This window comes from Antechinus flavipes, chromosome 6 (assembly GCF_016432865.1).
Source record: "Antechinus flavipes isolate AdamAnt ecotype Samford, QLD, Australia chromosome 6, AdamAnt_v2, whole genome shotgun sequence".
NCBI lineage: Eukaryota > Metazoa > Chordata > Mammalia > Dasyuromorphia > Dasyuridae > Antechinus > Antechinus flavipes.
The window spans coordinates 109,580,670-109,608,568 of NC_067403.1; the positions used below are offsets into that span (position 1 = coordinate 109,580,670).

Sequence of the window (27,899 nt, forward strand, 5' to 3'; positions counted from 1 at the left end):
ATGCATTTCATTGAAGAAATTCCTCAAGACTGTACCTTTTACTGTGTTCATCCTCCATTATTTCCCATGTTGTTCTCATCAGTTCCCATGGGTTTAATTATTTCAGTGCAGTTGATTCTTTGATCTCTATGGGTTACCCACAAAGTCTTAATGTGGTTTTAACCTTTTCCACATCACTGACTACCTAGCAACTATTATACATTTGATAACCTAAACACAGTTCAAACCCAGGTCTAAAAGAGAACTTTTTAATTTTGGTCCCCAAACCTACCTCTTCTAGACTTTTTGTTGGAGACACGGCTCTATTCGCTTAGATTTATAACCTCATCATTATCCTGAACTCCTCACTCTACCTCAATATTTATCACATTCAGTCTTTTCTCACAGATATCACTTTAATTCAAGCCTTCTTTATCTTTTGCCAATATTAATGGGATAGTTTCTTAATTGTTCTCTATACCTCAAGACTCAAGCTACTCCAGTCCATCCATACTGCTGCTAAAATGATTGTCCTTAAGCACAAGTCTGATCATGGCCTTCCAGTGGCTTTTTATTTCCTTGGGGATCCAATCTAATCTTCTCTGTTTAACTTTTAAACCTTTAACTACTTGTTACAAATTTAACTTTCTAGCCTCATTATATATTACTCTGTGAACAAAACAAGTTTTCTCTCTGTTTATAACATTACATCTCTCATTTTTGAGCCTTTTAATTGGCTATCTCTCACTCTTGGATTGCTCTCCCTTTTCTTCTTCTTCCTTCTCTTCTTTTAAGACAGAGATCAAGTACAACTTTTTACATGACAACTTCCCTGCTCCCAACAATTGTTAGTTCCCTTCTCTGCCTATTTTGTATTTATTATCCTTGTGCTTCAAGTAAATAAAATAAAAATTTAAGGACATCCGCAGATGAAGATATGATACCTTATGAGAACAGAGGAGAAGGCAAGAAAAAAAAAAAGGAAGCATAGGAAGGGAAGGAGGTAGGGAGACAAAGAAGAAAAAAAGGAAAAAATCATTGTCATGAATAATCAGAATGTTATTATATAGGAAAAATTCTCTAAACCTGAATTAGGCATTTTGGAAATCTGAATGATTATTTTAAAAGAGGCAGTCACTTTGTAAATGTCTCATTACAAGATAACATTCCTTATTATTGTTAATATCCCTTCATTGAGAATATAAAGCAGGTAATTGTTTTTATTCTAGGAGAATAAAATCCTTCTTGCTTGTGAATAGGAGACTAGAATGGATTTGCAAGTTTATATCATAATAAGGAATAGGTAAGTTGCTTCACTTCCCCATTATCAATTTCAAGCAGGGATGCCTACCTTCTACTTACCAAATCTTTTCTCCTTTTTTTCTTTTCCTATTCAAGACTTTCGTAGTGGTCTGGAAAACTCAACCAGTACATTTGGCAAAAGCCAAATTCCCCTTTTCTCAGTCTTATGTCTTTGTCCATCAAATCTTATATGATAACCACTAAAGAAGCAAACAGTGGAGTTATTTTCTACATAATCAGATAGTGGAAGATAGATATCCAAATAATTAGATGCCATAATATGAACATGAGGATATAATATTGTAGGAATAGAGTCGATTATAACTTTATGCTTAAATTTACAGAAGATATCTGAATGATTTAGAGAAAATATTTTGAAATGATAGATGATATTATTTAGAATTTATAAAAGCCCTCTATAATAATCAAAGCTACTTGTATTCTTTAATGCATCCATGATGAGTGTGGGTGCCCCTAAAGCTGACTGCCACTTCTTTATGTGTGATACTTCTCATTGCGTGATACTTATGTGTGATTGTTCCATTAATCTTCTCTCCTTGATATATCTCTCATGCCTGAAATCTGCCTTTTATCCTTTAAATGTCCTCGATAAGTTGCTGTACCATGTAGGCTTTCCATCATTTGTCTTAACCTCACTAATTGAGGCAATGATTATTCTGTCCTTCTGAAAGAACTTGCTTAAAATAACTGCTATGGATTTTCCTGAACTTAGTTTTTTGGCACCTTTGTCCTAAATAGGAATTACATTAAAATCCAATAGCAAAAGAATTGTGAAAACAAAACAAAACAAAACAAAAACCATTCAATCTTATCCTCAAGTTTATGAATATTGTGGATTTTTAAAACTATAATTAAAGTATATTGATAGAGACATGCATACCTGTCTATAGAGATGCACATACACATTTATAACTATTTCTTTCCCATATTTCTCTTCTTGGCCTAGGTAGTTAATGGGGAATGGAATGGAAATACTTTTGAATTGGAGTTGGAAACCATAGTTGATCCATCTAGGCTACTTAGTAGTTGTGTTATATGTGTCAGATCACTTTGTTTTCATTTTCTTTGTCTTTGAAAGGAATGAGTTGAACTAAAAGTTGTGAGGTTCCTTATGACAATATATTTTATGATCTTATTATTTCTGCTTTCAGTCATGTGAAACTCTCAGGATAGTGCTGAGTCACATAAAGGAACTGAGGAACAATCTGAATCTTTATTCCTTATATCTTATGAAAATTGAGTTTTCTAGGAGACTGGCTAGTTATTTTAAAAGTTTTAGGAAATGTGTTATGCCTTCCCAGGAATAGATGAACAGTATCTGAAAAGGAAGAATAATTCATTTTTCCTTCTGAATTAAATTTTAGGGTGCTAAATAAAAACAGAAAAAAATAGATGAGGAAAATATAGTAAATAGAATAATTCTTCTTTTCTGGTCTAAATTATCCAACCATATCATATCATTCTTTCTATTTTTTGGCTCTTTTGTGTCATAGATCCACTTACATACTTAGCACTGAGTTTCAGAGCATTGGTTCAGTCCTTCAGGAGTAAGGACCAAGTGCATATTGATCTCATTTCTTCTATAAAAAAAATCACACACTTGGAAAAGAGCAAAAACAAAAAAAAAAACAGCAAGGACTAACAAATAAATACACAAAGTACACAAGTGTGTTTATTACGTTTTGCAAGCACTTTGTTCTACATTTCAAAAACGCCACCATCAAGCTGTTGGCACATTTATGTACAAAACAGATTAATTGTAATGCCTGCTACAAAGCATTCTTTGTGAAAATACAAACTAATACCAGAGAAAAGCCAAAAGCATCAACATCATTACATGAGTTTAAAAGACAGTTTTAAAAATTATCACAAACTGTTTAAGACACAGAACTGAAACACTACAACAGAGAATCAGAAGGAGGTTCATAATACTTTTTTTGTTGTTGTTGAAGAACTGTAATACTGCACATATCAGAAAATTGTTGATCCGGTAAGACAGCCTAAGTGTAAATAAAAAAATACCCCAAACCCAAATCCAAAACCAACCCCAAATCAATCAACTAATACTACGAAATGCAGGACCATGCCACAAATAACTAGAGTAATAGCCCCCCCACCCCCACCTATTATGAGATTTTAAAATTCACTGGTGATGCATGATTAGTTATTGTACAAAGATGTTTAGTCATGAACCTTTATTAGAAATGCACTTATACTGAGAGAATTTCACAATGGTTCAAGAAGTGCACAAAACTATCTAGGATTTTTGACACTGACAAAAATGTCAGGCTACATCAATTCAAAAGACACTTTACAGCATTCTTGTAGCATTAGAAATAGGCAAAATAAAAAATGAAAATGAACACCAAATTTGGTCCAGTAATACTGAGTGCTTTTTTTTTTCCTTTTTTTCCAATCTTGATTACAGGTACTTCTTTGAAATGAATATGACTGATCTTTCGATTGAAATTGATTTAAAATAAAACTCCAAATCTATTATATGTTTCCAAACAATTAGTTCCATAGTGACTTCTGACCTCACTTTAAACATACTACAGGTAAATTGATAGATGTCAGAAAACTGCAAGCAAAGCTATTACATTTACGGAAGCCTTTACAATATATCATATACAGTTTTACGTAACGTTCAGAGAGGTGCAATCTATTAAAATTTTTAAAGCAGGTAAAAAGACTTCTGAGGGGTAAAAGTGCTGTATAGTTTTGATATATCACTCTTATAATTGTAATTAAATCCTAACATTAACACATTAATCACCCTTAATTCAGCTTAGCCATTGTTCAGATCACAAAAATTGTTATTTGGCAACAAGCTATTTCCACTAACAATTGTCTACATATGCTGTCTTTAAAAGGTAATCATGGTGTCACATCCTTGAAAAAGGCAAGTGGCCATGCATTAGCATCATTGTCTACATGCTCACAACAGAAACAAGAAAAATCACCAATAAAACTTTGAGAGAAATATCCTTTAAATACATCAAGAAAAATACAATGTTAACAAAGATAAGAAGCACTTTTTTACCTACTGTTATAAATTTAGAAATTGCACCTTTAGTTGTTGAAAACATTATCGAGGGCCTGCAGTCAAGATGGTGATTGATCCATCTGGCAAGAGCTTCAGATTTCAAGGAAAGTCATCATTGTGTCATCTCTGTAATATTGTACGTATTGTACAACAATGGTCCCTTTGAAGTATACCTGTAGTTACTGAAATCAAAACTAAAAAGTATAAAAAAGCTATTTTTTTCAAAAACATAGGAAACAATGCAAAAGGTGTTATGCATAACACATACAAAATGATTAAAAAAATCAAACAAATCTTCATATTTGACAATATTAGTATATTTGATCTGACAGAACTAATTAGTTGGAGAGGATTCAGGAAAGGCTGGATAGGAGCTTTGTAGGAGAGAATACAATCACATAAAATTAACTAATTAGGAAAAGAAGTGCTTAACAAGAAAGACTTGGATGATTCACTAGTCACCCCACCTATCTTATTTTTGAGAAGCACTTTTGTTTTGCTTAGAAATGGTTTGGATGGCCTTTAGTTAAACAAGAAAGCATTCAAATGTTAGAAAGGAGGGAGATGGTGTGTGGTTTTTGTGTGTGTGTTTTTTTTATGTGTAGGCATTAAGTCGTTCTTTAGAGCGGGTAGAGTGAATGTCATGAAGCTCTTGCTCCTCCTTTGATTTGATGTCCTCATACTTTTGCATTCGGCAGGCATCCTTCACGTAGGCCCAGTTGGCAGACAGAACCATAAGGTAGTGAACCTATCAAAGATAAAAATGATGTATTATCAAAAAAAAATTCATCCAAGATGTTGGGTGAAAGACAATCCAGACAAATAACATGATGCTGGGTAAAAAGCATTGATGCTCCACTGCTTCCATTGATGGGGAATCTTCATGGGAAAAAAAAAAAAAAAAAAAAAAGTTCTTTTTTTCTTTTTTCCTGAGGCAATTGAGGTTAAGTGACTTGCCAAGGGTCACACAGCTGGGAAGTGTTAAGTGTCTGAAGGGCAGATTTGAACTCAGGTCCTCCTGACTGCAGGGTTGGTACTCTATCCACTGCACCACCTAGCTACCCCTTAGAAAAACATGTTTAACACTATGTTCTGTCATCCTTTTGTTGACTTTAGTTTAACAAACATTTACTAAGTGCAGATTATGTGCAAGGCATTCACATATACAAAACAGTTTAAATTTCAAGTTTCTTTAGGTTAAGAACAACAGAGCAACAGAGGGAAAGGGAGGGAATCAGTGAGAAGAAAACAAAATGTAGTAAGAAAATAAAAATCATCTATTAAAAATGAGACACCTTCTTGTTTTCTTACCAATCATATCTCACCCTTCAGTTTTTTATCCTTTTAACCCCTTTTTCTTCTTTAAATCTAAAATGATCAAGATTTCCTGCCATAACAACTAGTTCAATACTTGTAACTCCCTATTATTCACCTTCATAAGATTTATACCATAATTACATATAAAAACTTTTATTCTTTGATTACATATTTTTATTCATATAACCATGTTTTAAATTTCTTCCATAAGGTACAGAATCTAGCACAGCATTAGACATATGAGGAAGAGTTAATTCTACATATAGAATATATTATTCTATTCTATTCTATTAAAAATTTCTATCTTTATTGACAAAGGCTATTTGTTTTTTTTGTTTGTTTTTTGTTTTTTGTTTTTAGGCTATTTGTTTTTAACAGCTGTATCTTGTAAGATAGTTTACCTCATTATGTGGCTTCTAATTACGCTGAGGAATACAATACTTGGATATGACTGCTAAGAATTAAAAAAACAAAAACAAAAAAAGAAAGCTAAAACATTAACAGATTTTTGTAGGAATGCTATTGGAGTTGGAAAATATCCCAACTTTCTAATATAAGTAATACAATTGATGCTCATTCTTGTCACCTTTAATCCCACTAGCTAATATGTAAATTAACATAGCTTCAAAGATACAGGGGCTGAAAGGCATTGGCAACTCTGAAAAGGAAAATATGATCCAAAAAGCAATAATGTTTTTCAGCAAATCACATGAGGATGCTCATTGCTACCAGATGTACTGCCTTTGGGAAATGCGGTTAGAACTAATGAATAATTTTTTTGAACATTGAGTTTGGTGTTTGCCTTGTTGGTTTTTTTTTTTTTTGTTTGTTTTTGTTTTTTTAACCATTCTGAAGGATTAATGGGAAGGAGAAGATTAATTTTAAATAAAATTTTTTACACTATTTTTCAAAAATTGGAGATGACAATTTTTATTTCAAGGAAGGAGAAAGAGTAAAAATAAGTAAACTAATACTTAAATAATATAACTTTTTAATAGGATAAGATACTGAATTGGCAAAAGATGAAAACCACTCATTTCAATTTTGGTTTATTGATTTTTTGTACCCATACTTTGTGACACTTACATTGAAATTATTCTAGAAAGTCACAGTAGCATTGATTTGATAAATGATTATCTTTCAGGTTCTTACAACTCTGCATATACAACGCTGCTAAAAAAGAACTGCTCTTTAATGAAAAAGTTGTTAGAGGAAATCCTGATATTGTCTACCATTTTATTTCTTTGCTTAAATAATGTCTATAGCTCAGTTCTAGATTTTGTTGGCTTTCCCTTTCATAGTGAAAGATTTTTTATTTAATTAACTTAAATATTTTTAAATGGACTTTTGATTGTACAAAATGTAAAACAAAAAGTTTAAATTGATCAGGTTCAGAATTCCCATTTTTTCCATTGTAATATCAATGACTTAGGATAGCTAGATGGCACAGTCACAATGTGCTAGGCCTAGAGTCAAGATAACTCATTTTCTTGAGTTCAAACCTAGCTTGCAGAGATAGAGGACCAGGTCCAGAATCAGGAAGATCTGAGTTCAAATCTACCTTTAGAGGCACCCTATCTGTGTAACCATGGGCAGGTCACTTACCCCACTTAAATGAATGCTTTCATTTCCTCATCTGTAAAATAAGTTGCAGAAGGAAATAGCAAACCACTGCAGGATCTTTGATGAGAAAACCTCCAAAAGGGATCACAAAGAGTCAAGCACAACAGAAATAACTAAACTAAAATATCATATTATTATTTTGAATTTGTTAGAATTTTCTAGTTTTAGCAGCTACCATAACTGGCTTAAATACTTTATGTGCATTTTTATGTTCTTTGCTGCAGAATATTTCTTGGTGCATGGTGCATCAGATATAATTCAAGTTCTCAAGCCGCACTATGGCATTCCCTTCACTTGTGTTTTTCATTCTCTGCTTTCCCTACTTAATTAGGATGCAATTTCTAAATGTCTTAGATTATTTACCTTCTCATTCCTTTCATTTATTTAATTTTTCCTCTGCCTTCTCTTAAACAAATCTACTCAATCCACTTTTAAAGAAGGTTTTCTCTTTCCAATTTGTTTGCATGCCCTCACTGCACAAAATACTGAATAGAAGAATATGTACATCCATATGACCTCGATTGATACGCAGCAATTGTTATGTATTTTGTTTTGTATTATATGTGTATTTTAGAAAGCTACTATGTTGCTTTAAATTCATTTTCTTTTCAAGCGTTTGACAGAATAGAAAAAAAAATCTGACTGCACCTTTGATATAGAATAAACTTCTATTTTGCCATCTGCTGCTCTGGCTGGTTCCAACTCCTGGGAACAAAATGCCTCTCCCAGAATAAACTCATCATTTCTAATCTCACCACCAGGCTGCTAACTCAAATCTAAACTGAATCCACTTCCTTCAGCTTCCTCTCCCTTCTGATTGGAAAGCTGGAAGAGGAAATACCAACTCCTCCCAGTGCCTTCCTTTATATAGGGCAGAAACTGGACTCTTGACTTTACAATTGCTACTCTGCCTGCAAGTCCCTAGTGCCTCCCACCTTTACCCATCCCCAGCTTTCCTGTATTATTTCCTTTTCATTAGATTGTAAACTTCTTGAGACAGGCTTTCTTTTTATGAATTGTATCCCCAGTGCTTAGCACAGTGCCTGGCATATAGTATGCACTTGATAAATGTTTACTGGATTAGATTGGATTGGAAATCAGGAACTATGATTACCAACCATGTGGAGAGAAAGACTAGAAAACATCTTGATCTTTCAGATGAAAGAGACAGTACTGAATATCAACTTTTCTTCCCTTCTCTCCCTCTCATTCTTAAACAGCTTTCAAAACTCTCATATCACTTCCCTTTTCACCATCAAACTCTCATGAAGTACAGAAATTTATGGCCTTATTACCCTTATTATATCCCCTCACTTCTCAACTCCATTCTCTCAAAGATACTGATGATTATTAACCAAATGTCCTTTTCTCAACTTTGATCCTTTTTGACTTCTCTACAATTTTGAAATTTTTGGCCACCTACTAGCTCTACATACTTCCTTCTCCACTAGCCTCCATTCTTTCATGACTCTTCTACTATTTGAATTCTTATTTGCAGTTGACCTGCTGGCTTCTCATTCATTTCTCAGCTTCTAAGTGTGACTCTATTATGACTGCTCCATGGAGTCCATTATCATCTTTATAGCAGTGATTCCTCAATTTATATTAGTTCTGCAGAAGCATCAGTTGAAAAATAGCTTTTCTTGGATGTCTCAAGCATATTTTTAATGCTACATTTTGAAAAAAATGAACTACTCCCTCTTCCTGGACTATGTAGCCACACATAGTGCTCTTTCAGTGTACTGTTTCCTTTGACGGTATCACTATAGCCATTTTCTCCCTTCCCCATTTCATCTTTCACATACCTGACCAAGTAATTTAAGATATGGAAGATCTATGTCATTTCTGCACTTAAAAATATTAAGCAAAATATATATATATATGTCATTTCTGCACTTAAAAATATTAAGCAAAATATATATATATATATATATAAAGTCCAAACATATTGCTCACCTCATGACATAGAGGTAATGGTCAGTAAGGGTTTATTTTTTTTCCTTTTTCCTTTTTTTTTTTTATTTGAATAGAGAGGAGGGAAGATGAAAAGAAGGCATATACTTTTGAAATGTTTAAAAACTTATAGTTCATTGCTTTAATTATCTTGAAATACCTCTTTTTCCATGAAAAATCAAATTTCAATCCATTATTAAATGCATTTTTATTTTAGTATAGAAACTGACCATTTTATTGTCATGATCAAGAAAAAAAAAAAAAGAATTCCTCTGGTCTTTGTTCAGAAGAACATGGTCACCCTTATGAATAAACTGAATCAGGAACTGAAATACAATTTGAACCATGAATAATCATTCAAGAAGAATAAGGACTCACCATAGCAATGACTGCTGCTCCTGCTCCGGCAAGGGCCACGATAAACAAGTGGAATGTCATGTTCAGCTGCAAAGAGGTCCAAAGAAACATGAAACAAACAATGGTAACATCAGAATTAGGAGAGCTCAACATAGCTGACAACTTTATTCATGAAGAATTTCACTTAGTGCTTCTTTGACTATACAAATGACCTAATGATACAGCCATCTGTATCACTTATTTTACTCTAAAAAGGCTATTATCTATTCTGGATACTTTAAATCCTCCTAATTGTTTAACATTAGTTTAATAGCATTATAAAGATTAAGATAAGGGAATTAGTGATATTTATTATCATCATGGACTGCAATATTTTTTACTGATGATTTTATAGACTTGCTTTTTTACTCTTCTGTAACCATGGGTTTTTGCAAATTCACAAATAAATAGGGGAGGAAGTGAAGTATTGTTTTCCAGGAGAAGAGCTATTTTCTCTTTCCTTCAAAATATCAATCTCAGCTATAAAATTACATCCTTTTATACCTCTTTTCAATGTATTACAGACCATGTATTGAAAAACTGAACAAAATAATCATGCATACTCAAGTTTGAAGGACTTTTGAACTCTCAACAAAACAGTAATAGTAGTCCAAAAAAAATGAAGATGAATCTCACATTCACCTATTGATAAAAAGGTAATTAACTTAAAATGCAGAAAGAGGCATTCTCAGAATGGGAGAGGATAATTATTACAATATTTTTAAAGCAACCAACACAATGAGTGTTAAAAACTTGACAAATCTTCAGCAAATAGCCTATTTTTTAAAATCTCTCCACATACCTCAGTAGATTCACACATCCTCAGGAAATTTTCAGACATGGTACAGATTTTCTTCTCCTCTCCAACTGTCACAATTCCTACAACACATGAAAAATGTGAGAAATACAATATGAAAATGCTAGTAGTAACTAAAGGATAAAAGACTATTAACTTAGCTCAATCAGTAGTGACCCTAATTTTACAGATGCAATTTTCCCCCAATATGTTATTTAGGTTATCACAGTACAGGTTTTCATAATGGCTAAGTTTTGAATGGAAGATACAGGATCATTGGCCCTCAGGCAGTATTTTTTTTTTTTAAATTCACCTTGGATTTGATTGAATCTAACTATCAGGGTCTTTGTATACTGGAAAGTAACTTGCAGTCATTGCAAGCACTTGGTTTATTAACATGATAACAAATTTATCATAATAGTTTCTGTCCCTGGGCTGCAGAGGTCAAGCTTCAGATTCGCTTGTCTGGTACAAAGCTTTTGCTAGAAAGTGTCTAAGTCTGTTGCCTTAAGGAGCACTTAATCAGTATGTTGATAAGGAAAACATTTGCTGCCTGGAAGGACAAGAAGATGCTTTTACTTCATTCAGCTTTAATGGCAGCTCCTCTTTAAATCATTTCAGAAGCCTGGTGAAAAAACAGTATTGAATAGGCAGAGGTACTAGTGACTTCTGACAACAAAGGCCTCTGGTCCTGAATAGTTATTAAAAATCCACATATGCATCAACAGAGAACCTTAACCTCGGGTCAAAATACTAAGTGATATTAATTATCACTCAACTCAACCTGAATTCATGAGTCTCCTAATGTGTGCAAGGAAGGCACAGGACCTAGGCTTGAATATGCTTTTAATAGTTACCATTTAATTCTTTACATGTTTGGATTCTTTTTCAAACTTACTTATTCTTCCCCAATACCCGGAATCTGTCTCCTTCAACCCTACTTCTTGGGTTCCTTAAAATCTTTCAAATCAAAGTCCATCTTACTCTTCATGATTGCACTAAGAGATGCTCTCCAATTTCTTATGTATTTGTTTGTGCATAGCTATTTCCATATTGTTTCTCCCACTAAAATGGGAGCTTTCTGAGGAAAGACTCTGTGTTTTGGTGGCTTTTGCTTTTCTTTTTATCCCCAGTGCTTAGCCTAGTGCCTGTTGCAATAAATGTTGAATAACTGATTTTTGGTATGACTTGACTTACCCCATTGTTTGCCCTTTATCACACAGTTCTGTCAGACTGGTGTGCAGCAGCTCATGTTTGGGGAGTGAGTTAAAGTTAAAGGAAGTTCCTTCCTCTGAAGAGCAATATATATAATGCAGGAAATTGTATTTGTTTTATGGTTAAAGAAAAAGAGGCTCCAAGGATGACATGATTTGACCTTGGCCACAGAACTACTACTATTACTACTATGACCACTGCTTTCACTGCTGTCACTATGACTGCCACCACCATCCCTGTGTACTTTAAGGGCAGCAAATCACTTTACATATGTTGTCTCATTTGAACATCACAACAATTCTGTGAAGTAAGTGCTATTATTATCCCCATTTTACAGATGAGGAAACTGAGGCTAAGAGGAGTTGAGTGACTTAGCCAGGGTCACACATCACTAACATTTTCGTGTATATACAAAGCTCCAGACCTGCAATGTAGTCTTCCTTGATAAAAGCTACCTTTCTCTAATTTCTTAAAGAGCAGAGTTGCCAAACATATCAGCAGGCCATATGGAGAGAACTAAATTAAAATGTAATCAGGAAATGTTTAACAAAAAATAAAAATACAGCACAACATAAATAATGTTAATTTGAGGTTTTCTATATTAATATGCAGCCAGCAGGAATCTCTTTATATTTAAGCTTGATACTCCAACTATATTGAAATAAATATCTATATCTTGACATACCACATAAGCTCACATATAACACCCAGAATTAACACTCAATTTCTAAATTGGATAGAAAAATAACGAGAAAAAATAATGGCACAAATAATTTAAAACAGTGTATAGTAAATCTAACTCATCTTTGGCTTTGGAATGAATAATTTATTCTTTAACAGCAAACTTACCTTCCTAATTATGCTTTCATTATGTTGAATTAAAATAAATTTGTATTTCTTCAGCACATATCAACTGGATAGTGAAGAAGGGAATGGTAAGGAACGGAAGACATTTTAAAAAACATGCTGAGCAGCAGAGGGAATTCAAGCTGGAATTAAGAGTTTATTCCCCCAAAACGTATAGACCTTATGTGAAACATAAACAACTAAAATGGATATGGATAGAAAAACCTTCATGCATTTATATGGGGTTTTAAAGTATAGAAGTGCTTTCCTCAATATAATCCTGTGAAATAAATATCAAAATTGTTAATGTTACATAATTGCAATGTACTTTTTTTTTAAGCCCACTTTTCTCTGAAACGACCCCATTTTTAAATATCAGGATTCTTTAAGGCAGTGAAGAAATGAATAGAGCACCAGGCCTGGACTCAGCAAGACCAGAATTCAAATCCATCCTTAAACACTTCCTGGTTGTATGACTCACCCTAGGCAAAGCATTTAAACTCTTTCTGCTCTGATTCCTCAACTATAAAATGGTAGTGATTCTTATGAGGATTAAATGAGATATTTTAGGTGACTGGCACATACTAAGTACTATACAAATGTTTGTTGGTTGACTGATAACATATATGATGCTGGATAAGTCACATAACTAACTCCTGGGGCCTCACTATAAAATTAAAGAAGTCTATGATCTGTTATTGGATGAGAAAGCCTGATGGGTTGCAGTCTCCATAATTGGAGGAAATACAGAGGTGAAAGAACTAGAACTGACAGGGATCTTAGACATTTTCTAATCCAGTTTCTCATTTTACAGATAAGAAAACTAAGGCTTAGAAGGTTTAAATGACTTGACAGAGGTCCCATACTTTCTGAATCCAGGGTGTATGAATGTGTGGTGATATCCCCACACCTTCCCATTCACAGTCTGATTGGCTGTTATATGTATATGAAACACAGAAGTTATCCAAAGCAGTGAATCTACAATAATAGCAAGTATCTTTATATCATCTCAAAGTTTCCAAAGCCTTATGTCTGACTCTACAGTAATCCTGTGAAGTGGATTTTCTCATTCTTACTTTACATACAGTCAATCCTCAACATCTGACCTAAATCATTCACTTGATTTTATTAGTAATCTCACTTTTATGTTCAGAACTACAAACATTTGTATTGCATACATTGTGCAAAAGAGAAAAAATGGGAGGTATAATGAGTGCAAGTTTAGGTGCTTCATTGATCTTGTTCATCCTGTCATTGTAAAGAACTCCCAGTTAAGACTTATTTTAAATATTCTTATTGTTTGCCTTTAAAACTCAAGTTTTGTGTTGTAATTATGTGTTCAAAGTCTAAATATGCAGCCAGTGATGTAATTTAGTGACAAAATAAAATCATTTAATAAACTTTGTGCCACTATTAGCTATCAGCTGCAAGTTTGGTGTTGATGAATTGAAAATTCATTACATCTGCAAAAAAAGGAAGAAAGTATAATGCATTCACATTGCTATTCAACACAGTGGGAAATGTTTTTATTTTTTAAGCTTTTATTTGCTATGTAATAGTGATGGTACTGAGTTATGAAAAGTGAGTATCATCTGAAATATGAAATGAATTTAATTTCTTTAAAATTGAGTTTAGCACAGAAGGTTGTGTAACCTAGGAAATTACTACTGAGAAAAATGTTTTGCATGTGAGAAATTTTATTTTGTATATTGCATTTTAAGGTTATTTCATTGTTACTATGTTAGGAAATAGTGCATGTTATCAGAATTAATGTTTGGCAATAATGAATTGTATGTAAAAAAAAGTATTATCAATATAATGAAAGATTACAATTTTTGGTGGTTGTGGGAACCTAATCCCTCTTTGCCATAGGTTTAATATATCAGCATTTACTTTTTTAAAACTTTTGCACTGTTTTCTAAGGAAGTTATCCCCACAAAAGTTTAGGATTAACTGTATAAAAAAACTAAAGCTTGAGAAAAGTTAAAGTCAGGATCATGTAATTAGTAAGTAGTATTTACTTTAATTCTGACATTACTAGTATAACTACTTATTAAAGTAAGTCAGAAACAAAGTACATACAATAGTACCTCAGTTCTTGGCAATAATTGGTTCCAGAAAGCAGCCTAACCATCCCTCCTCCCTCCAACTCCCCAAAGGAGTAAGTGGAGTGTCTAACTGCAGAGAAAAAAGCCAATCCAGCCAACCAGGTGCCTCTCTTCTCGACTCAGCTCACCTTCTAAAAGCCACCACGCTCCTTTATACTCTTCTCCCCACCTCATGCCATCCAAACTTTTTTGAGGTGGGCGACACCTGGATGTAGAGACTGAAGCTATCTTCCCACCCCTTCCACTGCCCAGGGCCCAAGGCTGCCAGGAGTGCTGGGTCCTCCATGGCTACAGCTGGCTATAACCTTCACTTGAGCCCTGCTTCTACTGCTTCTCCTCCTGCAAAGCACTGCTAGCTGCTCCATCAAAAAAGTTTTTTTCATCATAATGCAATGAATACTAAATTTGACAAGTTTCAAAGCACAAACAAATGCCAAGATAACCGTTATACCAGTTTAACAATTAAAATCCAGTTCTGCTTGTGACTTCAATTCCAAAGCTTTCCCTTCTACATCATACTGCATATCACACACTAAAGAATAAAGCACTGGAGACTCAGCTATGTGATATGGGGCAAATCATTTCCTCTATGTAGACATCAAATTCCTTGTCTGTCACTCTATTCTGTATGTTTCTCTTTTCCTTCAGAAAGTAAATAAGGAGATTGATAATATTTAAGAATATAGAGTATAATTTAAGGACTGAAATGTAGAAAGCCACTATTTATTTTGTTGTAAAAAAAAGCTCTCACCCTCTTCCTTTTCCTCCTTCCTGCTCTGTCTTCCTCTCCAAATATCTCCATCCCTTCCTCTTCCCTCAATGAATGATTCCTTCCAAAATTTTTTCTAAGAAGACCACCCAGGACAGTTATGTGTCATTTCCCTGCAGGTTACACTCTGGACTTCTACCATAGGCCTCACCCCTAGGGACTTTCCCCCAGACTCCCTTACCACTTTTCTTCGTGGATTGTCTTCCCCTATTAGAATATAAGTTCCTTGAGAGCAGGGACTCTATATTTATACTTGTATTTCCAGTGGTAAGCACAGTGCTTGGGCACATAATAAGAGCTTAATAAATGATAATCAACTGACTTTTGATTCAGAAGAATAAAATAGTTCTCTAGTAACAGGGAAAGTTCTACATTAAGACTGTACAGTATTTCTTGATAACTAAAACCACCAAGATAACTATTTATTGAACTTCTAATTATTATTAAATATCAAATGGGACATAAAGCAGATGTCTGTTTTCCAAAAGTATCATGGAGGAAACATGGAGGACCTTTATGTAAGGTCCAGATAGAGATGATCCAGATAATTCTAATTTATGAATGATAATTCTTTTTGTATCAAATCCCAGAATATTATAGGGACCATTCAATTAGAACCACGACTGAGAGAAATTACTTTTAACAGTTCATACAGGAAAAACCAGGTGAATAAAAGAGTGACCACTGTCATATACTTGAAAAGCCAGTACACTAAAGTATTATATATCACTAGGTATACTTGGAAAAGGCACAGAAGACAGATCATGGCTTGGGCCCAGAACTGAATAGGAGCAAGAATAAGCTAGATTGCATTTTGGAAATTGTGTGGTAATTTTAATGATTCAAACTGCAATTTGGTGCAAATGCTTTTTCTGCACAGATGTTTTCCTAGTGATGAAGTAAGATTCAAGATCTTGGAACATCACAATCTTTTTAAGATACTTATAGTTGGAATTATCTTGTCTGATCCCTCATTTTATAAATAACAAAATGGAAGGCCCAAGTAGTTAAAGACTTTGCCCAAGATAAAACATTTTAGTAATAGGACTGGAATGAAAACCAAAAAAAGTATTCTTTTCATTATATTGCAGTTATTCTTCAAGTATTTTAAATAAGACTACCCATTTAATTTTGGACTCCTTCAGGTACCTTCAAATGACTTGTGCTCTGGGAATCAGCTTAGCACATAAAGTACACTGGAGAGAATACTAGATTTGCTGTCAAGAGAACTGGGTTCTATTGGGTTCTAATCCTGCCTTCAATATATACTAATCGAATGATTATAAGTACACTTCTTAAACTTCAGAACCTGTTTCTTTATCTTTAATATGAACATAGTAACTTGTGTACCACCTTTCTCAAAGGGTTGTGAGTACAGGACTTGGAAATCCTCAAGTACTATCCAAATATGAGTTATTGGGTATTTCGTCACAGCTCAAAGATTTTATAGATTTTTGTAAAATTCTGGTAGGGGGCTTTCCTGAACTTGGGTAGGCGTCTGTTGTCACAACAGGCTTGCATTTGCTTTACCAGAATAGAGGAGAACAAGCAGTTCAGGGACATTAACTTCAAGAACCTAACACCATCATTATATGATGAAACAATGGAAAATGATTTCATTTGGAGGGAGTCTTTTTTTTAATAGGACACTTAAGCATATTCATTTTCCACTTTTAAAAGTGAAAAATAGGATGACAGAGAGAAAATAGAGGTAAGTGGAAAAGGAACATAAGAAAGGAAAGACTTAAAACTTGTATCTCAAGATTCTTGGCTTAGTAATTTGTTACTGTGGGATTAGAATCTATAGCTTCTTTTAAGGTTCAACTCAAGTACCACTTCCTACAAGAACTGACCTTCCTCGTTGGTAGCACTCTCTTACTCCTTATGTTGTATTTACTTATAAATGTAGTAGTTCTACTCCTGGTTCTCCATCCTACCCCAAATATAAATTCTTTGAGGATAGGGTCTTTTTTGTTTTTATATCCTTACCATCTAGCAGGTATCTGGCAAATTTTTGGTGAATGTATGGAAACTGGCCCAAGTTTTATGGTATAAGACTCAAACTCATTCTAGCCAACTTTGAGTTCAGTTGCTCCATCAGTTTTAAAGGAGATGTAATGAAAGTTAAACTTAATGAATTTATCTGAGCATAATCAAAGTACTAATATTTTATAAGTGTTATTCTTTAAGTATTCCATACCACATTTTCTGACAACCCTTCAGACTATCGCTAGTCAATAGGAATCTACATTTACTTACCAAACTGACGGAGGTCCAAGCAAAGATTTGTTCCTTCCATTAATGTGGTGTTTCGGCAGATGGTCCACATGTTAAAGTACATGTAAACAGGCAGAGAGGTAAAAGCTGTGACTCCAAGCCAGGCCAACATGAAAACATATGTCAGCATAATGAACTGCAACACAAAATAAAAAGAAACCATAAATCCTAGAACTTAATTCAGTTATAAGAGCAACTCCAAATGTTTCAATTCAAGTTTTTCTAAAGAACACATTTTCTCTGAGCAGAACCAGGAGAGCATTATATACTTCAACAACGATACTGTTTGAGGATATATTCTGATGGAAGTGGATTTCTTTGACAAAGAGACCGAACTCAGTTTCAACTGATCAATGATGGACAGAAGCAGCTATACCCAAAGAAAGAACACTGGGAAATGAATGTAAACTGTTTGCATTTTGGTTTTTCTTCTCGAGTTATTTTTACCTTCTGAATCCAATTCTCCCTGTGCAACAAGAAAACTGTTTGGTTCTGCACATGTATATTGTATCTAGGATATACTGTAACCCATTTAACATGTATAGGACTGCTTGCCATCTGAGGGAGGAGATGGAAGGAGGGAGGTGAAAAATCGGAACAGAAGTGAGTGCAAGGGATAATGCTGTAAAAAATTATCCTGGCATGGGTTCTGTCAATAAAAAGTTATTTAAAAAAACAAAACAAAACACATTTTCTCCAATGTGGACTATTTGAACAAAGTATAAGAGGCTACCAGAAGGCAGACATAATAGAGGTCATGGGAATAAAGTTATGGAATGTTTGTGCCATCATTGGTTCTGACATTTAGGAAATGAGTAACCCCTCACTGGTGCCTCATTTAAACTCATGCCCTATTAACTTATTTGATAAATACTACCATCTATTTTCTATCCCTTAGTAAGTCATATTATGTTCAAGATCCTGAAAACCGGAAAGGCATAAAAAACTCAATAAATAAAAACTTTTGCTATTAAATTATGAAAAAATTATACTGTTAATTATGTAATATTTTATTTTATTTTAAAATGAGCTTTAAACCATTTTAGTTTATATGCTTTATATCATTTGCCCCTCAAGACAGTCCTGTGAAATATGCTCTACTGAATGATTATCCCCATTTTATAAATGAGCAAACCAACTCATAGAGATTCAGTAACTACCTAACCACAAGGGAAATCTCATCTGAAGAATGAAATAGTGAATCCTTGAGACTTAAATGAAATGTATATTCCTAAATCGACAGTGAGCCATAAGAAAAATAAAATGTAAGAATACTCATGAGAGCAGCTAGGTAGTACAGTAAACAGAACTCTGCCTTATAGTCAAGGGGATCTGAGTTTCAATTCTGGCCTCAGACATTTGAGGCATTGTACACACACACACACACACACACACACACACACACACAGATCTATCTATAAATCTATGTTTATATATCTATACATCCAGACTACATTTGTCTATGCCAGTGATTTGGCAACAAGGACCTTGCAGAAAGAGGGGAAATGTGACAATACCCATGCACAAGTCCTTATACTGTCAGAATCCCACTATCTTGGATTTAGATCATATAATGAACCTTTATGGTCATCTAGTCCAAATATCTCATTTCACAGATGAGGAAAATTAAAAGCAGACAAATTAAATGACTTGCCCCAAATCACATTTTAAACCTAGAACTTCTGATTGCTTATCAGGGCAGATGGTAATGCCATAGATAAGGTTCTGGGCATGGAGTCTAGAGTACTGTACACTTAGTAATTATGTGATCATTAATCCTGTTTGCCACAGTATCTCCTCTATAAAATGAACTGGAGAAGGAAATGGCAATTCACTCCAGTATCTTTGCCAAGAAAACCCCAAATGGGGTCATGAAGAGACAGATATGTCTAAAATGACCGAACAACTTCTGATTCTGAGTTGATTCAGCGGAAATACATATATTGGTCCAGAAATACATTTTGCCTGTTTTTGCATATCTGGTTTTTATAAAACCTAATTTTGCCTATAATTTTACAATTTCCCCCTGCAAATAAAGGAACTAGAACTTAAAATAATACCTCAGAAATTTTGATATACATGAGTGATTTTCATAAAGTCTGGATCATCTACTTCTCTTTATCAGGTGATACTGATTGCCTGGTGAGTCATGGCATGGCTCTAGAGATTACAAGTATTTTTTGATTAAAAATACATATTTTGAGAGTAAAAGCTTTTGTAAAATAAATTTTAAAACAATAACTGTAAATTATGAAATTATAAGCAATCATAAGATTTTCATGTATAATCTTGGAAGTCCAAACTGGGAATGGCTTTTAGTAAGAATATACTTCTCTACTTCTAGGCAGAAAGAAATATATCAAAATTTATCTGGGAAACTATTCTGCAAATGGATATTAACTGTATGGGAAAAATATTCCCTAAGTATGTTAGTGGCTTCAAAAATTCTGCCTTTCAAGTATAACAAATAGTATTAAAATGATATTAGAGAATGGCTGTGAAGAAAATGGCAGTGAAATTGAGCAAGACAAAAAAAAAGATATAAATAAAATATAGTTGCTTGAACTAAAGGAAATTTAATAAAATATATCCTAGGTAAAATGACCATCTTTGTACTTAATTATTTTTAAGAATACTTTTAAGAACCTTTTGTTTTTTTTTCTTTTCAAGGAATTTGGTAATTTACTCTCTTATAGGTAACCTATGACTAGAAGGGACCTCAGATATTCTCTGACCCAAAATTCTTATTTTATATATGAGAAAACTGAAAAGGAGATAAGGAGAGAACTTAAGGTAGTTTTGCATTGTAACTATTAACAGATGCTCAAGTTGTAAATTGTATGTTTATATATAAAAGCTAATATTTAAAAAAAAAACTATTTTCCTGTTAATCATATGACTTTGCTACCAACAATGACTCCATGTTTAAAATGTGTAAAATAATGTGCAAGAGCTTCCTTAGCGCCTAAGAAATAATATGCTTTATATTTACTAGATCATCGTAAAAAGTAATGATTGTCTAATCTGCTACTTCAGTGTAACATATTACCTTTCTTTTAAGTTCAATTTTCAAGCTTATAATTTTTGAGGAAGCTATAAAATTATGAATAGACTAAGCATAATTTAGCACAAATTATGTCTTAATAATTTGTCTTAAATGTGTTTTTTTTTTCCTCCTGGATTTAGAATCTAGGATTGTAGACTTTTAAAGCCAATAAAGACTATATTTCAAAACCCTTCTTTTACAAATGAGTAAATTGAAAACTTTTTTCTAATCAAGGTAAAGTGACTTGTCAAAGATCATGCAGGAAATTGGTAAGAGATCCTCAATTAAAATTGAAGCCTTCTCTTCCTGTAGTCAATTTTTCTTAGTGTATGTATGGCAGGTGTGAATGTGTGTGTGTGTGTGTGTGTGTGTGTGTGTGTGTGTGTGTGTGTGTGTATTTATATACACTGGTATACAGTGAATAGAATTATGTATCTTTATGATTACAGAAACTGACTGAATTTATACAGCCATCTGGGATATGCCTCTATATGAAAGAACATTAGTGTGACAGAAAGTGTAGGTGTCTGCAGCTCATGCCTGGATTAAGCAAAGCAGAGCAGTGCTCCGTTCTTTTTATGTGTAGACTGAACTAGAAACTTTCTTCTCCCTCACCCTTAACTGATTGTTCTTCATTCTTATTCTTGGAGTTCTTGCTAAAACTAGGAAATATGTGGGATAGAGATAAGAAAAATCAGAGCAAATATATTCCTAAGGAAGAAAATCATTCTACCTCTTACTTTAAGTTTTTAATGTCTACTTTCCCTTATACATTTATTGTGATGAAGCTAATGTTTCTGATAGGCTTTCTAAGTTGTAAAATACTCAGATACATTTGGCTTAGAAGTCCATTTTTACTTACACTTTTACTTTTACTAAACCATACCATTTAACCAAGGTATGAGAATTGTTAGTTAGTTAAGCTTTTCATATACATCTTATAGCAATATAAATAGGCTTCAAAATGTGAAACATTTCCCCCAGAACATAAGTGTAATCTTTCTATAAATATCAGGCATTTTCTAAGAGATTCTGTGGCATACCTTAGTATATCTGAGCAAACCATATGCCTATATTTCTTGAGCCTCCACATTTCTATGAAAAATATGCCAGGTTAAATTGCCAATATTCTCAATAAAATGGTTTCCTGTATTTTTAAAAGTAACACTTATAAATTCCCTCTGATTCACTTTTTAAAAATCATTTTTCTTCATTGTAAAATCCTCAGAGAGTATATTTGCCCCAAATAATCTTTTTGAAAAAACAATTCCCTTTTAATAATCTCACTTGAGTGATTTAAAAGAGCAATTAAAATGTTTTGGCTCTTTCTATCTTGACAGGTTTGATATGTACCTAAATCTTTAGAATAATAGTAATTAGAGTCTAGAGAAGAAAATCTGGCTTAGCTCAGTAGTGGTGTCAGAGTTCTTAAGAATTAAATTTTAGAGAAGTACAAAACTGGGAAAAAATCTTTACAGCCCGTGTTTCTGATAAGGGTCTCACTTCTAAAAAATATATAAAGAATTGTGTCAAATTGATAAGAATACAAGTCATTCCCCAATTGATAAATGGTCAAAAGAATATGAACATATAATTTTCAGATGATGAAATTAAAGCCATCTCTAGTTACATGGAAAAATGCTCTAAATCATTATTGATTGGAGAAATGCAAATTAAAACCATTCTGAGGTACCACCTCACATCTCTCAGATTGGTTAAGAAGACAGAAAAAGATAATGATAAATGTTGGAGGGGATGTGGGAAAACTGTGACACTAATGCATTGTTGATGGCATTGTGAAATGATCTAACCATTCTGGAGAGCTATCTGGAATTATAACCAAAAAGCTTTCAAACTGTACATATCATTTGACCCAGCAGTGCCACTACTAGGTTTGTATCCCAGAAAATCATAAAGGAGAAAAAAGGACCCATATTTGCAAAAATGTTTGTAGCAGCTCTTTTTGTGGTAGCAAAGAATTGGAAAATGAGTAGATGCACGTCAATCATGAAATGGTTGAATAAGTTGTGGAATATGAAGATAATGGAATATTATTTTTCTATAAAAATGATGAACAAGCTGATTTTAGAAAGGCCTGGAAAGATTTAACAAGAATCAATGCTGAGTGAAACAAGCAGAACCAAAATAGCAAAATAGCAAAAATGTGTGAAAGACTTGGTTCTTCTAAATGGTTTTGTGATTCAAGGCAATTCCAACAGAAAAAGCCATCAGCATACATTAAAAAGAACTATGGAGACTGAATGTAAATCAACACATGCTATGTTCACTTCTTTTTTTCTGTGTTTATTCTTTTTCATGGTTTTTTCCTTCTCTTCTGATTTTTCTCTCTCAATATGATCCATAAAATATATGGATATTTAACACATATTATGTGTTTAAAATAAATTAATTTTTTAAAAAAACAATGAAATTTAAATGACATAGTCACTATTGATTCTAAAAAATATGAAAAGAAATGGGTGTCTTAACTGATGTGACTAACTATTGAGTTCACTGAAAAACGTAGGTTTTAAAAGAGAACTCCAAGTCATTTTTTTTTATTTTATTTTTTTTGCTCTGCCTAATAAACTGTGTGGCTACACTGTTGATTGATAAATTCTTGGAAGCCTATTGTAAATAGGTAAATTGCCCAGTTTCAACTTCATAGGTATTGAGAACAGAGGAAGTAGGGATTTAAAAAGCAACTCACTGAAGTTATTTGCCAGCCACAAAGGAGTTAGTGAAAGGAGAAAGAAATGGTCAGCTTAAACCTGAAAAGAAACTTCCTTCTCTTCCCAACATTGACTGAGATAATCACTCCAAAGGTGGCTCTGCTACTTACTGCTAGTACATCCCTGGGCTAGTCACTGAACTGTTGGCTTCGATTTCATATCTGTAAAACTGAGAGATTAGAATAGATGATCTCTAATGTTCCTTCTGTCTCCAAATTCCTTTACCTCTATAAGCTCAGCACAGCTAAAATAATCCACTCTGCCAGATATTAACTAATGCTTCTCAGCAAAGCATTTGGGAAAATCCGTGCATATGGGATAAAGAGCTTGCTAATAATCTATTCTCCCATCCTGGGGTCACAAAATGTGATTAATGTAGCTTTTCAATGCCAATATTTCATCTTTGCTGTTACCACCGGTATGTACAATTAATTGACTCTAGGGGCATAGTTCCAAACTGCTTTCAACAATGGTTGGCCCAATTTATATCTAGTTCTAAGCAAAACATTACTGTAGCTTCCTTCTACAACTTCTTCAACAACTGATATTTTCCATTTTTATAATCTTGGCCAAATTGATGAATGTGATTTAGAAGCTCAGAGTTTTTTTTTTTTTCTGCTTATTAGTGATTTACAACAGTTTTTTCATGTAGTTATAAATAGCTTACTTTACTTTTAAGAAGTGTCAATTGATGAGTATGGATCACAACATAGCATTTTCACTCTTTTTGTTGGTTGCTTGCATTTTATTTCCTTTCTCAAGTTGTTTCCTTTTTTGATTTGATTTCTCTTGTGCAGCAAGATAACTGTATAAATATGTATGCAAATACTGGATTTAACATATATTTTACCGTGTTTAACTTATATTGGATTGCTTGCTATCTGAGGGAAATGGTGGGGGGGGGAGGAGGGGAAAATTGGAACACAAGATTCAAGGGTTAATGTTGAAAAATTTTCCATGCATATGTTTTGAAAATAAAAATCTTTAATTAAAAAAAAGAAGTGTCAGTTGATATCTTTGACTATTTCTCTTATTGAGTAATGTCTTGTTCTTCTCTATCAGTTTCCTATATATCTTGGACATCAGACCTTTATCAGAGAAAGTGCATGAAATTGTTTTAATTGTATTTAATGTCATATTTTAATATCATTTACTGTATTTGTGGAAAAGCTGTTTAATCTTATATCATCAAAATTGTCCTTTTTGTCTCCTATGATCTTTTCTGTACCATTCCTACTCTTCTAATTAATTTGTGGGTTTTTTTATATTTAAGTTCATTTGGAGCTTTTTGTGAAGTGTGGGTGGAGTGAAATGTTGGTCTGCCTTAGATTCTGCCAGGTTGATTTCCAAATTTCCTAGAAGTTTTTGTTAAATAATGAGCCCTTAGACCAATAGTGGGAATTTGGGGGTTTATAAAACACTGCTGTTATGTCCATTTGCTTCTGGACCTTATGGTACTAATCTTTTCCACTGATCAATATTCTGTTGATAAAAATCAGTAACAAGTAGTTTTGATGATTACTTCTTTGTAGTATAATTGACATCTAATACTAAGCTCTTTATCTTCCCATTTTAAAATTTAATTCACTGGGAGATACACTAAAGAATATATACTATATAAGCAGTTACATATTAGAATGTAGTTTGGTTTTGATTGGAGTCAGGAAGAACCAAGTTTAAATCCTCCTGCGTCAAGCACTTATCAGCTTTATGATTCTAAGCAAGTCACATTATCTCTTTCCTGTGGTTATTAAGAATAATGTGAGTTAATATTTATAAATCATTTTGCAAGCCTTAACTTTGGCCATAATTTTCAAAGATTCTGATTTTTAAATTACATCTCCTCGTCTTGTTTTCTAGGTCAGTTCTTTTATTTAATAATCTTTTTGATTTTGATATAATATTTGATGTTGTTTGATCATGTTTGACTCTTCATGACATCATTTGGGATTTCATGGCAAATATACTAGAGTAGTTTGGTATTTCCTTTTCTAGTTCATTTTGCAAATAAGGTAGCTGAGGAGAACAGAGTTAAGTTACTTGTCAAGTATCTGAAGTCAGATTTGAACTTGGAGAAATGGATTTTCCTGACTTCAGACAGGTTGCTGCGTCCATTGTGCCACCTAACTTTTCCCTATTATAATTATTATTGTCTAATAATGCATTAAATTCTTCTTCTCTGTTCTACTTTTTGGGGACTACTTGAGTAAGTACTTATTCGGATATGATTTTTATCCTTTTGTTCTACACCATTATCCTTTTAATTCATTGCTCCAGAGCCCTTATTTAATTTACAATTTCATTGGTATCACTTACTTTTCCCTATCCCAGGTATTCTTACAATCCTAGTTGCCAAGTCACTTTTCCCCTTGAGACTCAGCCATGATTGTTGTTATTCTTTTCTTCTAAATTTATTTCTTGGGTATCTTAACTCATAATTTTTCTTGACTCAAAATATTTCTTCATAGTAGAAAAATAAACATGTAAACACTTTAGGGATATCAGGCAGTAACTGACTATTTTAGTTATATATCTGACTTGATTGAAAATTAAAGAACCCTTGTATGATTTTTTTTTCTGGGAAAAGAAATGTGACAAATTCTAGGAGAGTGAGTTTGCTCAAGGCCTCTAGTCACTACTAAATTTTTTTGTTTCTACTTGATTTAACTTATATTCCTTTGAGTGAAGTATACTCTATGTAAAGAAAAAAAAATCTGCCCTTTATATAAAATTATTCTGTGATCATATTGGGTCTTGCACCTGATATATTTGCTTTTAGGCCAAATGTGATTTTATTTGGGTAAAATCAAGGGTTTCCAATGAAGATCATAAATTTGTCAATGCAGAGCAGCATCTCTGTATTGTAAAATATATTGTAATATATTATGAAACAATAATAATAATGTAATAAACATTTTAAATATATTGTAAAAACAATAAATCAATATGTAATTGCCTGTTATGTGTCAAGCATCATTTAGCATGCTATTTATTGGAGATAAAAAGACAAACATAGGAACAATTCATGCCCTCAATTAGCTAACATTGGTACAGAAAAAGTATTACAAAGATAAGATGTGGAAAATTAACTCTAACAGATGTGGTCATAATGGGAAGACAGTGCTCTAGTTCTGCCTCAGACACTAACTGCTTAAGGAAGTCATGCTCCACACTTGACCTCAATTTCTTCCTCAATAAAATTTGGAGATTGGATCTCAAGGTCTCCGGAGGCTCTTCCAGTTTCTGAAACCTACAATTCTATGATTTTGTATCATTCATTTCAACATTTGGGATTTAACATGAATTGTAATGACTTCTCAATACAAGATCAAGTTAAAATCTCCTGTTTTTCATCTACTCTTAATACTTGTTAACACCTACTTTTAACTTTATGCAAACCCAAGAAAACTCCTCTTCCACATGATGCATAGATGTAGTCAAATAAAGACTGCTATAAAGCCATATTTCTTCTTCAAGCTTAATGTCCTCATTTCTTTCAGCAGATTCTAGGCCTTCTTCTGTCCTAGTCCCCCCACAAATTAACATTTAACAGCTTCTCAGTGGACTTTGTATGCCCAGAACTGAATCTCAAATTCCAGATGTAGTTCTGATCAGGCCAGCATATAGCAGAAATATCTTTTCCCCAATCTTGAAATTGCTAACTCTCAAAGTAGTCGGTTGATCCCCCTCCACACATTTTTTTTGACTTCTACATAACAGTATAGGTGTGTGTGTGTGTGTGTGTGTGTGTGTGTGTGTGTATTCTCATATGCTTTCTCTCTCTTTCACCCTCTCCCATCTTTTTCCCTCCCTCTCTTTTTCTCTTTTCTCCTTTCCTTTTTTCTATATAGTGACTACTTCTTTTTCTGCTCATACATGTCTTCTTACATTATTTAGTATTTCCATCCTTAGTTCAATACATATTTGTGTATACACATTTTAATAATTTAAAAAAATGATTATTTCTTTGTCTCAAGTCCAACTTAATGGCCCAAACACTCACAAAATAAAATGAATGTCAGAAGAACACCGAAAGAAAATATTCTTGAGCTTTTAAAAATATTAATCAATATGCTACTTGCAACATTCCATTTCTTAATTATTTGCTTTTTCCATAGGAGATGGTTTTCAATCACGTTATTTTTTGAAGGTGCTGCTTCTTGAAGAATAAAATTTATCATTCAATTGACTAAAATTCAAAGTGAATTAAGGACAGGTTTCTGGAGTATCTTGCCACTGCTTTTTGACAAGTCCAAGAAAGAGATGACTTGTGAAATTTGAGTACTGCCTTTTTGAATGGCCCCACATCTTCCTTCCTCCGATAGCTTTGCTACTCAAGTTAATTAACAGACTTATGACAATATATGATAATGGTATGGATATAAGAGAAAAATTTTTAGCCATTTGTATTATGCTAAGATGAGATTGTTAGTCAAGGAAGGTACAAAAGCCTTTTTTATGAGATTGTGACGG

General features: G+C 33.3%; 1 protein-coding gene across 2 annotated transcripts in view; it reads right to left on the bottom strand.

Annotated features, from left to right (window-relative positions):
• Positions 1-2,948: 2,948 nt before the first annotated feature.
• GPM6A (glycoprotein M6A) overlaps positions 2,949-27,899 on the bottom strand; it is a 491,980-nt gene continuing 467,029 nt past the window's right edge. For both annotated transcript variants that reach the window (XM_051965637.1, XM_051965636.1), the window contains exons 4-7: positions 17,631-17,784; positions 10,440-10,516; positions 9,620-9,685; positions 2,949-5,096 (exon numbers count right to left, since the gene is read on the bottom strand). In XM_051965637.1, coding sequence (XP_051821597.1) covers positions 4,944-5,096; positions 9,620-9,685; positions 10,440-10,516; positions 17,631-17,784 — 450 coding nt within the window. In that variant the 3' untranslated portion in view covers positions 2,949-4,943. The remainder of the gene's footprint in view (positions 5,097-9,619; positions 9,686-10,439; positions 10,517-17,630; positions 17,785-27,899) is intronic.